Below are 16,030 nucleotides of genomic sequence, written 5' to 3'. Positions count from 1 at the left end.
GCGAAAATATTATAAACTAAATAACTGCCATAAAGGCAACACAATGGGTTTAATTGCAAAATGGTGTTGATGCTTTACAATAGTTCAACTAAATTAAAAATGTTTTGTTGGTCATTTTCATTTGTATTCAGCTTAAGTGCCGAACAGTAATCAGCCAGTCACAAATAAGCAAAAATCTGCAGATGCTGGAAATCAAAGTAATACACACAAAATGCTGGAAGAACTCAGTAGGCCAGGTAGCATCTATGGAAAATAGTAAACAGTCAACATTTTGAGCTGAGACTCTTCCCAAAACTTTGACTGTTTACTCTTCTATAGATACTGTTTCCAGAATTTTGTGTGTGTTATAATAATCAGCTAGTATTGATGGATTCAAGTTGCCCTGATACCATTTCTCCATGACTGCAATGTCCTGGTGAAACCTTTCACCATGCTCGTCACTGACAGTTCCAAGGTTTTCAGGGAAGAAGTGTAAATGGGAATGCAGAAAATGAATCTTTAGTGACACGTTGCACTTCATGGTTTTGTATGCTTGAAGCATTTTGTCAACCAGCTGCACATGGCCAGTCTAGTTGCCAAGACAATTTTCAACAACATCCTTGAATTCCTTCCATGCGATTTTCTTTGGTCCCTCTAGAAGTTCTTGTCATTGATGACCTATTTGATTTGTGGACCAACAAAAATGTCTTCTTTAATCTGGTATCAGTTATTCTGGGAAACATCTGTCTAAGATTTTGAAATCCTTCACAGAATTTTTTTGTGCCTGGTGACAGAAGATTCCATCCTTGTAGTATTGAACCCAGGAATTCTGCTTTTGCCTTTGACAAACCCAAGTCTCTGACCAGGTCATTTAACTCAGATTGAAGCTCGCTCAACATAAAGGGTCAAAATCTGTATCAGTATCAGTGTCGTTTTCCATTTCTGGCTCATGCATCATGGCATCTTCATCTGCCTCCTCTAGACTCCATGCATCTAGAGGCTTGGATACAGTAAGATTATTGTCATGTGGCACAGATCTCAGAGATTCGGGTATTCAATGATTTCTTGTCTTCAGCAGAGAAACCAGACACACCAGTTAGACAGAAGTAGCCATCTATCACTTGATCCTTCTGCTCGTGCTATGTCATTGGGATAGCAAAAGGCATCAACTTCCAAGTACTTCTAAACCAAGGTCTAAAATCAATGTACATGTTGTGCAACAAATGTGTGGAGCACAGGCTTTGTCTTAGTCACCAATTTTACACCCAAAGTAGAGCTCAAAGGTTTTCTTAATAAGAGGAGTCAGGTTCCGTCTTTGAGATTTAAGCGTATACTCACCACAAATATAACAGAAAATATCGTGGCTGTTGCAACATTGGTGAGACACTTTGCTATCCACAAATACTCCTGAAAATACAATTACTTTATTATAATGAGTACACATGATATTCTGTGCGCGTAGAGCAGGTGCATCAACGTAATCGCAAATTGATATATGTCTAAGCTCAATGTATACAACAGTGTGTGCACGCTGATTTTACAGCCTTTCTAAAGATTGTCCTGCCATGAAGCATCTACCCTGCTTAAGCATGTCCACGCACGTCTGGACAAGATAGAAAACGTCTCAGCTTATTTTGAGGGCAACATTTTAATTGACATAAATTACGAATTGAAATAACAAATATAGGTGATTTCAAAACAATGGTGCACGATAGGGAAATGTTGTGGTGATGTTCATGATCAGCAGTCCAAAATGCATAAGATACACACACAAGTATTCAGAAAGCAAAGTTTTTGTGGTCAAATATAATGGATTCCAACATCTTACCAAACCACCAAAATCAGGCTCACTGGCCTTTCATTTCCTATCTTTTGCCTCCCTCCTTTCTTAACAGGGAGTGACAATTACAACAGACATGTGTTCTAAGTTCATCACCCTTGTTCCTGATACTTCTTTCATTAAAACAGGCACACTTCAACCCATCCTACTGACTGCAATTTTGCCTTATTAATTGCCTTTTCTGCCTCACAGTCTTGTACACCAACGACCCCTTTCACTCCAGTTCCTACTCCCCACCAAATTAGTTTAAACCCTCCCCAAAAGCTCTCGTGAATCTGCCTGCAAGGATATTGGTTGCCCTTGAGTTCAGGTTTAACCAGTCGCTTGTGCATACCTCCCCTAGAAGAGGTCCCAATAATTCACAACTCTAAAGCCCTGCCCTCTGCACCAATTCTTCATCCATTTTGAAGGGGTAACAATATGGTAGATGGAACATAGTGTAGAAGACTGTGAGGTCATTAATTTTGATGGTAAATACAGAAGACAGTGAGAGTTGAATAGTGACAGTTGAAAGATATTGGTATCTGGAAGGAACTGAGTGTCCTTCTACAAAAATCAATGGAAAGATAATGTAAAGGCAGAAAATACTCTGATTTTTGTTGCAAGTGGAGCTGAGTACATCTTCTCCCAGTTACATAGAGCTTACTCCTGGATTCCACAAACATGTAACTTGTAAAACTGCCATTATCTGTGAGCATTCATAGCATGCTTCAGTTATTGATGACTCTCCCTACTCCTGATTCCTTGTAATGGACATGTGAAGGCCAATTCTTTAACCTCTGGATAGGTTAACATCTGCTGATAATGTGTGGAATGCATTCTTGAGGGTTTTGTGATAAGATGCACCACTTTCGTTTTGTGATCAATGATACACAGTAACATACTCACTTAGCTCTTTTATCTACTGTGGCCAACTCAGTGCACCTTGTAAACTCACTGTCCAGTAGCAAGTTACTTGCAGCTCAAGCATCCTTATGTATTCCAGTGGACACTCTCTTTCTGAACCTCATCGCTCAGTATACACTCAAGTCTTATTTCAGTGGGGTGGGTTCACACCAAGGGTTTGCTATTCCACTTCAGAGGTTCAATCTATGTTTCATTCAGTGTATTTCCTTCTAAAATAGAGGAAAATAGGTAGTCATTTAAACAAGGGAAATCTATTGAAAGAAGACATGGCTTTCCACAGAGACAGGCAGGCTCTGCAACTTCCACACTGAACAATGCTTTAGTAGCTTGTCACATGGTACTAAAGTTTTATAATACACATGTCCAGCCTCACAGCATCCTGAACAACATCTCGTCACCACTCTTACTCCAACACCAGGGGTTGTGGTTACACTGTTCACCATCTATTAAAAACACACACCATTCAACAGGGTTTCTTCAATAACACTTGACAATAGGTCTCTGTATGTTTCATTCAAAGGCATACGTCATTCTGATGTGTAAATCATGGAATTCCCTCATTAACAATATTGTGAATGTGGTTTCAGTAACTAGACCACAGTGTTATTACCATATAACCATATAACAATTACAGCACGGAAACAGGCCATCTTGGCCCTTCCAGTCCGTGCTGAACACTTACTCTCACCTAGTCCCACCGACCAGCACACAGCCCATAACCCTCCATTTCTTTCCTGTTCATATACCTATCCAATTTTTTTTAAATGACAAAAACAAACCTGCCTCTACCACTTCTACTGGAAGTATAACTTCCATAACTTGTACTATAACATATATTACATAACTTCCTGAATTTTGAGCATGCCATAAGATTTCTTAATCAATAACTAGGCAATGATTTCTGTTGGATTGCACTGGGCTGAATGCTATGTTGCAATGCCTGAAGAGCATGATCAGCTGTAATGTACTAATGATCTCAAATATAATCTGAACTTTCTGTGAAAAGCACAATTTTTGTAGGCATCCGTATCAATAGCAATATTGTACTTATTTTCACCATTACAGGAGCCACGAAATCTGCTTTCTAAATTAATCATGTCTTAGAACAAAAATATTACTGTAATGCTGAGTGTTATATATTTAATAAGTGATTCATGTGATTGTTCATTAACATACTAATGACTACAAACTATTCCTCCAACGCCATTAGATAATGCCACTGTACAAGGAACTGCATGCGTATGTAAGAGCAAAGCTCAGCGATGTCTTCGGTTCACAACGTATCAGTCCAAAAGGATGCCTCCCCGCTCACTTATTAGGTAAGATCACCTTGTTGTCTAAAGAGCATGCAATTACATGAGAACAGCTTGACAAAACACTAATATTCAGATGTAGGTTCAAATGCTGTTGAGATCATTGCACCTGGCGTAGTACAGCACCACTTGTTAGTGAAATGTTCTTATTTAATGCTTGGAATTAAATCCAGGCATCAGATTATAAGTGAGCCACTGTTAACCTGAAACCTGGCACCAGGAAGCTCTGCAGAACCATTTCAATTTCCAAATAATGACTTACGACTACTTTCATTGAATTTGTTTTCTGTAAGAGGCCACCTACTGGCAATTTTATGATGTTTAAACAGACAACCTTTGCCCGCTGTATCCATGGCGCAAGCAGAAATGAAGTATTCAATATCCATTAAAATGAAACCACATGGTTACCACATTCTTTTTATCTCAAATATTAACTGAACACTGTACAAAGCAGATTCCAAAGTCACATGTTTGGTAACAAAAGATCATAGGAAATAAATATATATAGCACTGGAATTATAAAACTATGATTTTTTAAGTAGACACTGATAGAAGAGGAAGACCCGAGTAAACCTGCAACTATTGGGATAATGCCCATACATTATTCTAGGTGACACACAGTTTATCAATATCTTTTCATGCTGACCTTTCCCTAGATATTGAATATCATTGTGCCGTCATATTTCCCGAAGTACAATGGCTACTGATAGTTGAAATACATCAACCTATGATATTGTGTGAAAACTCACTATTCCACGTTCATGTAGATAACTTCCTTGGGGTTTTCACCATCATCTCATTGCTCTTGCACACTGGCAAGAGCTTTTGGGCTTCACTAGGCTTTGTACTTTCGACCAACTAACACTGCTGCTTCCCCTTTTGCTGAAATTCCTTGTGGCCCTTGAATATCCTATGTTTACAAATTCACGGACACCTTACTCAAAAGTCTAAGTTGGAATCTCTCTTCTTAGGTGTCCTCCACAGTGCTGAAAGTTTCTGATCAAAGTCTCTCCTAATTTTGTGATTTTTGACCCTTTAACAATGTCATCCTCCTCCAACACCTCTTCACATTTTAATCACCTTTATCAGGTCTCACATTTACATGTGAAGCAGAGAACTACCTACAAGAATTACTCCTCTCACGTTTCCTCTTTTACTTCTGATGTTCTCTGAGGATTCATGCATGGGCCTTGTCTATTTCTCATCAATGTAATACCTTTCAGCAGTTATGAAACATTTTTGCCCAGTGAATTTCATCACGTGTCTACAACCTTTCTGCTATAATTGATGGGGAATTGAGCTGATCTGCCATCTTTATCTTTGCCATTATTGCCCATGTTCGCCCCTGTTGCATTAGTTATCCTTTAACTAAGGGAGGTTGAGCAATCTCAAGAATTTAGAGGTCTAACCTCCATGACCTTTCCCCTCCAAGATACCTCACTTTCCCAGCTCTAGTTTCTCAATCATTCCTAAATTTAATTGCTCCACTGTTAACAATTTGCACCTATAAACTATCAGGACCAAAAGAGCACAAGATATAGAAGCAGAACTAGACCATTCGAGCCATCGAGGCTGCTCTGCCATCACATCATGTCTGTTTTATATCCCACTCAACCCCATTCTCCTATCCTCTACTAACCTTTGATGCCCTTACTAATCAAAAAACTATCAAACCTATCAAATTACATTAAATTACTTGGAACTTATAACTGCCTGTGGCAATGAATTCCACAGATTCGCCACCATCTGATTAAAGAGACTTCTCCACATTTTTGTTCTAAAGGGACGTCCTTCTATTGTGAGGCTGTGCCCTCTGGACCTAGAGTCCTCCACTATATGAAACAGGCTCTCCCTGTCCACTCTACCTAGGCCTTTCAATATTCGTTAGGTTTCAGTGAGATTCCCCCCTCATTCTTCTAAACTCCAGCAAATACAGGCCCAAAGCCATCAAACACTTCTCACATGCAAACTCTTTCATTCCCTGGAGCATATTTGTGAACCTCCTCTGCATCCTCTCGAATGCCACCACATCCTTTCTTAGAAAAGGGGCCAAAAACTGCTCACAATACTCCAAGTGTGGTCTAACCAATGCGTTAAAAGCCTCACCATTGCATCCTTGATTTATATTCTAGTCCTCTCAAAATGAATGCAAACATTACATTTGCCTTCCTTACTACTGATCTTTAGGGAATCCCAAGTCCCTTTGCACCTCTGACTTTTGGATTTGCTCCATTTAGAAAATAGTCTACATCTTTATTCCTTCTATCAAAGTGCATGACCATATACTTACCTACACTGTAATCAAACTGCTACTTCTTTATCTACTCTCCTTATCTGTTTAAATCCTTCCTCCACACTACCGGCCACTCCACCTATCTTTGTATCATCCATAAGCTTGGCCACATAGTCATCAATTCTATCATCCATTGACGTACAACACAAAAAGCAGTCCAATATCAAATTCTGTAGTAAAATGCTCCTGTGAAATGTCAACACAATTTGCAAATTAATGGTGCTGCAAAGAAAAAAAGTTATTTTCAAAAACAGTTGCTCTTTGAAATTTTTGATTGTAATTAGTATAAGAGTTCCAGCACCTCACACTTACCTTTGTAACATGCAATACCTCACATTCATTTAAAAAGCAATGATTTGACCATAAGACATAGGAGCAGAATTAGGCCATTCATTCCATTGGGTCTGTTCCATTTTATCATGCTTAATCCATTTCCCTCTAAACCCCATTTTCCTGCTTTCTGGACATAACCTTTCACATCCTGACTAATCAAGTGTTGATCAATATCCTCCTTAAATACACCAAATGACATGCCATGTCCCGACACTGTACTCCATCTGCAGTTCTTCGCTCATTATTCTAATCTGTCTAAGTATTTCTTCAGCTTCCTTGCTTCCTCAACACTACCTACTCCTCCAACTATCTTCATGTCATTTGGGCACCAACAAAGCATGTCCATAAATGACTAACTCTAGCCATACTTCTTTGGCTGTGGGAGAAAACCAGAGCACATCTATGCAGTCTCCTTATAGACAATGGCAGGAATCAAACCCTAATCAGTGATCACTGGCATTGTAAAGTTTTTGCACTGCTATGTTACTGTGCCCCAAAACCCTACTTGATCAACCTCCAATTTAAATATACTCAACGACTTAAATGCTCCTCATACCCTTTCATTCCTGGAATTATTCTCATGAACCTCTCCAACGTCACAGCTTTTCTTATGAAATCTTTTTTACTGGGCATGTCTAGAGTTGTGGCTCACAGCCACAGGACTCAGCGGTGAAAAACCACCTTTCTCAGACTCCATACATCTATGGTATATATGACTTGGGTCCTGTCAAACCCGTGAGATTGAAATGTATCGCCCACCCAAACCCCAATTTGTGAAAATGTTGTGTAATTTACTGTCCCCATGCAATTGCCCGTCAGCAAGAAATAACAGATCATACACTTTATACAATTACTAAGAAAATATATTTATGAACATTAACTTAATCAAACAGTTATTAAAGAAAAGAAATTAAAAAAACAAAAGGGCCCATCATAATTAAACAGTCAAATGTGCACAGGTTGGAGCTGAAATCTCCCAAAGTCATTGTGTCTGATGTACTCACGGTGCCAATTCATATTCACCAATCCACTCTTGGGCTCCATCAGATCACACATTCCCATCTGATAGAATCTTAATGCCAGTTCTCTCGAACTTCTCTCTCCATCTCCCACCAAAAAAGACATTAACACACCTCAGTGTCAATTACAAAACCTCTCCCCTAGCATTCTCTAGAACCTTCTCCCAGTTCTCTCACCCTGATTGAATGGTACAACATTCCTAAGCATCCCCCAACTTTAACTGTCACCCAAACACTATCAGCAGAACACACAGCTTCTATAGAAAACCATTAAATGAAATTAGCAACAGTAGCAGTAAAATCTTTACCATGGTGTTACACTTAGATAAGGGGCTTAAAACTGTTCATAATACTTAAAGTGTGATCTGACCAATGCCTTATAGAGCCTCGGCATCACATCCTTGGTCTTATATTCCCATCCACTCAAAATGAATGCAAACATTGCATTTTCCTTCCTACCACAACTGAACCTACAAGTTAACCTTTAGGGAATTCTACACAAGGACTCCCAAGTCCCTTTGCACATCTGATTTTTTAAATTTTCTCAATTAGAAAATAGTCTATGCCTTTATACCTTACACTAATGTCCATGACCATACAGTTCCCTACACTATATTCCATCTGCCACTTCTTCTAATCTGTCCAGGTCCTGATGCAGACTCCCTGCTTCCTCAACACTACCTGCACCTCCATCTATCTTTGTACTATCTGAAAACTTGGCCACAAAGCCAAGAATTCCATCATCCAAACAATTGACATATTACATGCAAAGAAGCAGTCATAATAACACCCCTTGCAAAAAACCATTAGTCATCAGCAGACAACCACAAAAGTCCCCTCTTTATTCACAGTCTTTGCCTCCTGCCAGCCACCCAATCTTCAATCCATACTAGAATCTTTCCTGTAATACCATGGGCTCTTATCTTGTTAAGCAGCCTTATGTGAGGCACCTTATCAAAGGCCTTCTGAAAATCCAAATAATCAACTCCTTTTTCTATCTTGCCAGTTTTTTTTCTCAAAGCAATCCAACAGATTTGACAGGTAAGATTTCCCCTTGAAGAAACCATGCTGACTTTGGCCTAATTTATTCTGTGCCTCCAAGTACCACAAAACCTCATCCTTACTGATGGACTCCAACATCTTCCCAACCAGTGAAGTCAGGCTAACTGGCCCGTAAATTTCTTTCTTCTGCCTCCCTTCTTAAAGAGTACAGTGACCTTTACAATTTTCCAGTGCTCCGGAACATGCCAGAATCTATTGATTTTTGAAAGGTCATCTCTCCACAATCTGGTCAGCCACCTCTTTCAGAATCTTGGGGTGTAATCCTTTCACTCCTTATATATCTGAAAAAAATGCTTCATATCCTCTTTGATATTATTAGCTATCTTCTTACGTTAGCTTCATCTTTTACCTTTTCTCTCCTTGTGGCTTTTTGTTGTGTTTTGTTGTTTTTTAAAAGCTTCCCAAACCCTTAACTTTGCAGTAATTTTTGCTGTATTATATGCCCTCTCTTTTGCTTTTATGGTGGCCTTGTCACCTACAGTTGCATCATCTTGCCTTTTAGATTACTTCTTCATCTTTGGGATGTATCTATCCTGCACCTTCCGAATTGTCCCCAGAGCATTGCTGCTCTGCCATCATCCCTGCTAGTGTCCCCTTCCAGTCAACTTTGGCCAGCTTGTCTCTCATGCCCCTGTAATTCCCTTTACTCCATTGTAATACCTCTGACTTTATCTTCTCCCTTTCAATTTGCAAGGTGAAGTAGAACATAGAACAGAGAAATCTACAGCACATTACAGGTCCTTCAACCCACAATGTTGTGCCAACTACTCTAGAAACTGCCTAGAATTTCCCTATGGCATAGCCCTCTATTGCTATAAGCTTCATGTACCTATCTAAGACCCTATTACATCCATCTCTACCACCATCGCTGGCAATGCATTCCATGCACCCACCACTCTCTATGTGAAAAACTTACCTCTGACATCCCCCCTGTACCTACTTCCAAACACCTTAAAACACTGCCCCCTTGTGTTAGCAATTTCAGACCTGGGAAAAAACCTCTGGCTATCTACATGATCAATATCTCTCATCATCTTATTCTATCATTTTATGATCATGCCTCCTAGGGATTCATTTATCTTAAGCTCCCTAATTAAATGCAGTTCATTGCACAACACCCAATCCAGAATACCTGATCCCCTAGTGGGTTCAACCATGAGCACTAAAAAGCCATCTTGTATGCACACTAGAAGTTCCCTCTCTTGGGATCAAGCACCAACCTTATTTTCCCAATCTACCTGCATATTGAAGTCCCCCATTATTATCGTAACATTGCCCTTTTGACATGCCTTTCCTATTTCCTGTTTTAATTTATAGCCCACACCCTGGCTACATTAAATCCCATCAGGATCTTTTTATACTTGCAGTTTCTTAACTCTACCCACAAAGATTCTACATCTTTTCTCTTCCATCTGTTTCTAAGAATTTGATTTCATCTTTTACCAACAGAGCCACCCCTCCCCCTCTGCCTACTGCTTGTCATTTCAATACAATATGAATCCTTGGACATTAAGCTTCCAACTATGATCTTCTTTCAGCCATAACTCACAGACACCCTCAATGTCATAGCTGCCCATCTCTAACTCTGATCATCTACTGCATACTACATGCATTCAAATGTAACACCTCCAGTCCTGTAGTCATCACCCTGTTCAATTTGTATCCCCATTACATTGAAACTCATCTCACTGACTACAATTTTGACCGATCATCTGCCTGTCCTTCCTGAAAATCTCAGTACACGCTTCCTCTGTTTGTATACCATCTGCCCTATCCTCAGCCCTATCATTCCAGTTCCCATATCCCTGCCAAATTACTTTAAACCCTCCCCAACAGTTCCAGCAAAACTATCCACAAGGATATTGGTTCCCCTTTTGTACAGATCATATCTTCCCCAGAAGAATGATCCAGAAATCTGAACCCTGCCCATTGTAACAATTCCTTAGAGATGCATTCATCTGCCAAATCATCCTCACTGGCACATGGCACAGGCAGCAATCCAGAGATTACTACATTTACAGTTTTCTATCTAGCCCCCTATATTTTCTCTTCAGGACCTCCTCCCTTTTCCTACACATGACATTGGTGCCAATATGTACTAAGATTTCTGGTTGCTCACCCTCTCCCTTTAGGATGCCGTAAAACCAATCTGAAACATCACTGACCTGGGCACCAGGGAGGTAACATGCTACCCAGGTGTCTCTATTGCACCCACAGAATCTCAAGTTTATTCCTGAAACTATGGAATCTCCTATTCCTCCTCTCCCTTATGAGCCACAGTACAAGACTCAGTGCCAGGGACCCATTTGCTGCGGATTCCCCGGTAGGTCAATCACCTCAACAGTATCGTTAAGTGGAATACTTATTATTGAGGGGAACAGCCACAAGAGTACTCTGTACTGAAAGTTCATTTTCTTTCCTTCTCCCAACAGTCTCCCAGGTACCTGCCTCTGTAACTTAGTGGTGACTACTTCCCTGTAGCTCCTGTCTATCATCTCCTCAGTTTCCTATATTAAGTATCTGTAGCTGACAATGAGATGTCTTGAGGTCATCAAAGAGGACACAAAAGGCAGGCTCTGTTTCTTTTTTAAATATGTGACCTTCTGAACCATAGATCTGAAATCTCAGAAATGAAATCTCAGTCAGGTTGAGTGAAGGCCTGGCATCAGTTAATAGGGAACTTTCTCAGTCTTGTCCTGTGGCTGTTTCTGGGTTTTGTAGTTGGCCATTTGCTTCATGCCATCTTAATGGCAATCTAACCCAAATTCTATTTTATCTTCAGGTGACATGTGGGGAAGATTTTGGGGAAATCTATATAACTGGTCAATTCCGTTTCCAGAACAGAAAGATATAGATGTGACATCTGCAATGGTAAATCAGGTAAGTTATTTACCGTCTTTGCTAAGCCCAAGTATCATTGGATTAAGCTAAACCATTCAGAAATAGCATATCTTTGATATACTGCTGATATGAATGGGTCAAGTTATTAGTTAAATCCTTTCTGTGTTTGGAATATTATTGGATTCATTTAATCCATTGCTATGAAATAATTCGTAGAAATGTATTAGAGTCATTAATAGTTTTGTTCAACAGGTTCTTCTGAAACTAACATTGTTAATGGGTTTATTTATGCCCAATCAAATGCACTAGGACTGTCACCTCGACACTCCCATTAACCATCTTGTTGGACCTTTTCTATCGGTTGGATGTAATTGCATTCTCTTAAATTCACCTTTCTTCTGACCTGGGACAGAATTCTCCAGGGGACAGAATTTTTTTCACTTCTCTTCCTAGCCCTGGCTATCATTTCCAGGTTTACTTAACTTATAATTCCTTTAACAAGTACCAGTAAGAATATTCATATAATCAAGAATTCCCAATATGCCTTCCCTTGGCACCAAGATAGTTGCTAATTAGCAGAATATCTACCTTGTTGAAAAGTTGATGTACAAAAAGTTGTATAGTCACTGACAGAAGTGGTATCAAATGAGGATAAACCCATCAGATTATCTAGAGAATCATCATCAAGATGTATATAAACCTCATCAAAATCCCCTGGACCAACAATATCCTCATCTTCTCTTCATCAAGAATACCTACAACATTATCACCCTGATTAGAAGCAGCTATCCACCTGATGATTAAATATCTTATTCTTAGCCAGCCCCTCAGGACTGAAATTGACTAACTTCCACTCTGCCATTGTGAGTTTTGAGTGACCAATGAGGCCAATATGGACACTGGCATAGGGAGAACATGCAAACTACACACAGACTTTACCAGCTACATCACTTTCACTAGAGCACAATAAAAAATTAGACAACATGGCACAGAATGCAAGGACCCAGTCAGACTCATTTGAAATATTGTATCAATACACATAGGTTGGAACAAAATTAACAAAACCTGTGGCATCATAGATAAATAGGGTTGTAAAGAAAGCTTCTGGCACATTGGCCTTCATAATTCAAAGTACTGAGTACAGGAAATGGGATGTTATGTTGAAGTTGTATAACATTAGTGAGGTTGAATTTGGAGTATTATGTGCAGTTCTGGTCACCTACCTACAAAAAAGATACCAATAAGATTTAAAAAGTACACAAAAAATTTACAAGGATATTGCCAGGACTTGAGGACTGAGTATAGGAAAAGGTTGAATAGGTGAGGACTTTGTTCTCTGGAGTGTAAGAAAATGAGGGGAGATTTGATAGAGGTACACAAAATTATGAGGAGTATAGCTAGGGTAAATGGAAACAGGCTTTTTCCCTGAGATTGGGTGAAATTATCATAGGTTAAGGGTGAAAGGTGAAATATTTAAGGGACTATGAGGGGAATTTCTTTCCTCAGAAGGTGGTGTGAGGTTGGAACAAGCAGCCAGAGGACATGATGGATGTGGATTTGATTTCAACATTTCTCAAAAGTTTATGTAAGTATGGAGGGCCATGGTCCAGGTACAGGTTGAAGGGAGTAGGCAGAATAACAGTTGGACATGCACTACATACTGTGAGAGTAAGCGTTTGGCACGGACTAGAAGGACCGAGATGGCCTGTTTGCGTACTGTAATTGTTGTATGGTTATATGGGTCAAAGGGCTGTTCCTGTGCTGTAGTGCTTTATGATTCTACTGTGGAATATGTAAAACAAAAAGATTAGGTGAAATTAATGAATGTCCCCTACAGACTGAGTCAGAGAAATAGCAGAAAAATTAAACGTCGATCATCAGTGAAGATACAGACTGCTCAGTGTAGAGTAAATGAGGAATTCAAATGCATATGCATTAATGGACAGCTGGATTTTGAGAAAGTAATGGCACTTAAAGCAGACAAATCCAAGAGATCGGCTGACCTGCATGTGAGAGTTATCAAGGAGTTGGAGATGGAAATAGCTGATGCTCTGGTTCATCTTCCTAAATTCCATAGATTCTTGAATATTTCCCACAGGTTAGCAAAATATAACTACACAATGAAAGAAGGGAGAGAGAATAGATAGGCAAATCAGTTTATGCAGTGCATTTGGACTTACAAATCATCTTTAAAATGCCAGAGAAGAAGTTATTAACCAAAATTTGAGCACATTAGATTCTGAGGAATAAATTCATTTAGACTATAAAATACAGCACACCTGTCCTGTAATAGTTTACTAAAGTTTTCAAGAACCATGTTATATCACTGTTCAGATTTCAACAATAATCACCCCAAAAACAACATAGCCAATGATTAGGAAATCAGACCAGCCATCTGACAATGCCTGATTCCTTTCACTTGCAGGCTTGGGATCCAAAAAGGATGTTTCAAGAGGCTGATGAATTCTTCCAGTCTTTGGGCCTCAGACCAATGAATAGCAACTTCTGGAAATACTCCATGATCGAGAAACCTACTGATGGACGTAAAGTTATCTGTCATCCAACAGCTTGGGATATGGGCAATGGAGAGGACTTCAGGTACAGGTTGCTCAGAACATGAAACAGTGGATCCTCCATGAATATATCTACAACATAGAGCAAAGAATAGTATAGAACAGGAAACAGACCTCCACTCTACAATGTCTGCACCCAAGTTAACTAAATCTCTTTTGACTGTACATGATCAATATCCCTCCATTCCCTGCATGTTCATGTGTCTTCTAAACACCTCCATGATACCTGTTTCTATCATCAGAGCCCACTTCAGGAACCTACCATTCTCCATAAGAACTTGTCCCAATCATTTCTAACATCCCCTCTCTCACCTTTGTACTTGACATTTCTTAGACATCTAATGATTAATTTACATTATATCAGACAGCAATACATTTAGAGAAAATAAAATCTTAATTTTCATATATATATAATGCAAATTTCCACTTTTGATTAGTGTTGTATTTGGAGCAAGTGTAGTTGACGAGAAAGTCAAATTGATTGAATTTGTTCACATCATGAACTTCTTTCCTTGCCATTGAATATCCATGGAATGTCCCTGAAATCACCCTGAGCATTCTCCAGCCTGTCGGCCACATTACAAAGTCAGAAATAGTCTGAGGGCCTCAAGTGTTAAACAAAATTTTCCTCTGAGTCACGCAATCAACCAAAGCTGGATCAAAGAAGGAGAGTTTAAGGAGTGTCTTAAAGGAGAAAAGATTGAAGGCATCAAAAGGTTTTAGGAAGGAATTCTGAGCGATTCATCAAATTCTTGGGCTGTCCACAATGGAGGAGTGATTAAATTCAGGAGTGATCAGCATTATATTTGTTCTTAATATAGAAAAACTAAGTGTGTATTTAAGGTAGAACTATAATGTCCTGGGTAAGATTTCTACTGCTATGCTGTGAGGTGTTTTTATTTTAGAAGTTTTCTGAAAAGCAGTATGTCCTGATAGTCAGAGTGTTTTGGGTTCAGCTAAAGATAAGGAGCCATGTTGCCCAAGTTAGTTGTGTCAGCCAATCAGAACTGTCTGGGTATGTGTTGTGACGTCCTGCCCAGTGAGATGTGAGAGAAAATTCTAAAGTGCTGGGTGGAAAGAGATTTCAGAAGGCAGGAGTCCGGTTTGGGGAGTTTTTGGTGGAGGTGTGTAGAGAAGAGCTCCGGGGAAGATGCACGGAGGGTCTCATCCAAAGGGGGATCCCTAATGCAAAGAACGCTTTGCAAGACAAAGCATTCCAAGAAGGGAAATTTTACCTGTGTTTGGTGATGAGAATTCAGTGCAGTAAATAAAGTGATACACCCGACTACTACAGAAATGAGTTCCAACTTTTATGTGCACATTTAGTCTGGTTTAACTGTAATGGTCCCTTTTATCTTCCTTTTCTTTTACCTTTAACTGTTTGATAAATTTGAAAAACTGGTAAATATACTTCCTTTATAATTTTGTGCTGGTGTATGATCCATCATTTGTTGGTGACTGATAATTGTGTGTGAGCAGTATTTACACAGCATTTGCTACTATCAATGTTCCTTAATCAGAACATCACATCTTTCCTGTTTGGTTAAACCCCCAATCATACTGACTGTAGATGTATGTTATTTATGAAAAGTGGTCTTCTAATCACTAACTCATGTGGGTGTTAGCAGACTTAGTTAATGTGCCAAGTTTGTATACGAACCCTGTGATAGGGTTACACTTATGGGGGCTCATCTGGGATGCGGATATCACATTTCTTCGGTATTCACTAAGGTGAAGGATATTGAATTGTGTAAGGTAAGGGAAACAAGTAGAGAAGTTATGGAAACTATGACAATTAAAGAGGAGGAAGTACTGGCACTTTTAAGGAATATATAAGTGGATAAATCTCTGGGTCCTGACAGGATTCCCTA

The 16,030-nt window shown here is 39.4% G+C and overlaps 1 protein-coding gene across 2 annotated transcripts in view; it reads left to right on the top strand.

Annotated features, from left to right (window-relative positions):
- ace2 (angiotensin I converting enzyme 2) overlaps nucleotides 1–16,030 on the top strand; it is a 209,307-nt gene that overhangs the window by 57,964 nt on the left and 135,313 nt on the right. For both annotated transcript variants that reach the window (XM_059967697.1, XM_059967698.1), the window contains exons 6-8: nucleotides 3,936–4,044; nucleotides 11,528–11,625; nucleotides 14,012–14,184. In XM_059967697.1, the coding sequence (XP_059823680.1) occupies nucleotides 3,936–4,044; nucleotides 11,528–11,625; nucleotides 14,012–14,184 (380 nt within the window). The remainder of the gene's footprint in view (nucleotides 1–3,935; nucleotides 4,045–11,527; nucleotides 11,626–14,011; nucleotides 14,185–16,030) is intronic.

Source organism: Hypanus sabinus, chromosome 4, assembly GCF_030144855.1.
Source record: "Hypanus sabinus isolate sHypSab1 chromosome 4, sHypSab1.hap1, whole genome shotgun sequence".
Taxonomy (NCBI): domain Eukaryota; kingdom Metazoa; phylum Chordata; class Chondrichthyes; order Myliobatiformes; family Dasyatidae; genus Hypanus; species Hypanus sabinus.
The sequence above is the reverse complement of the archived record's forward strand: the minus strand, read 5'-3'. Positions and strand labels throughout refer to the sequence as shown.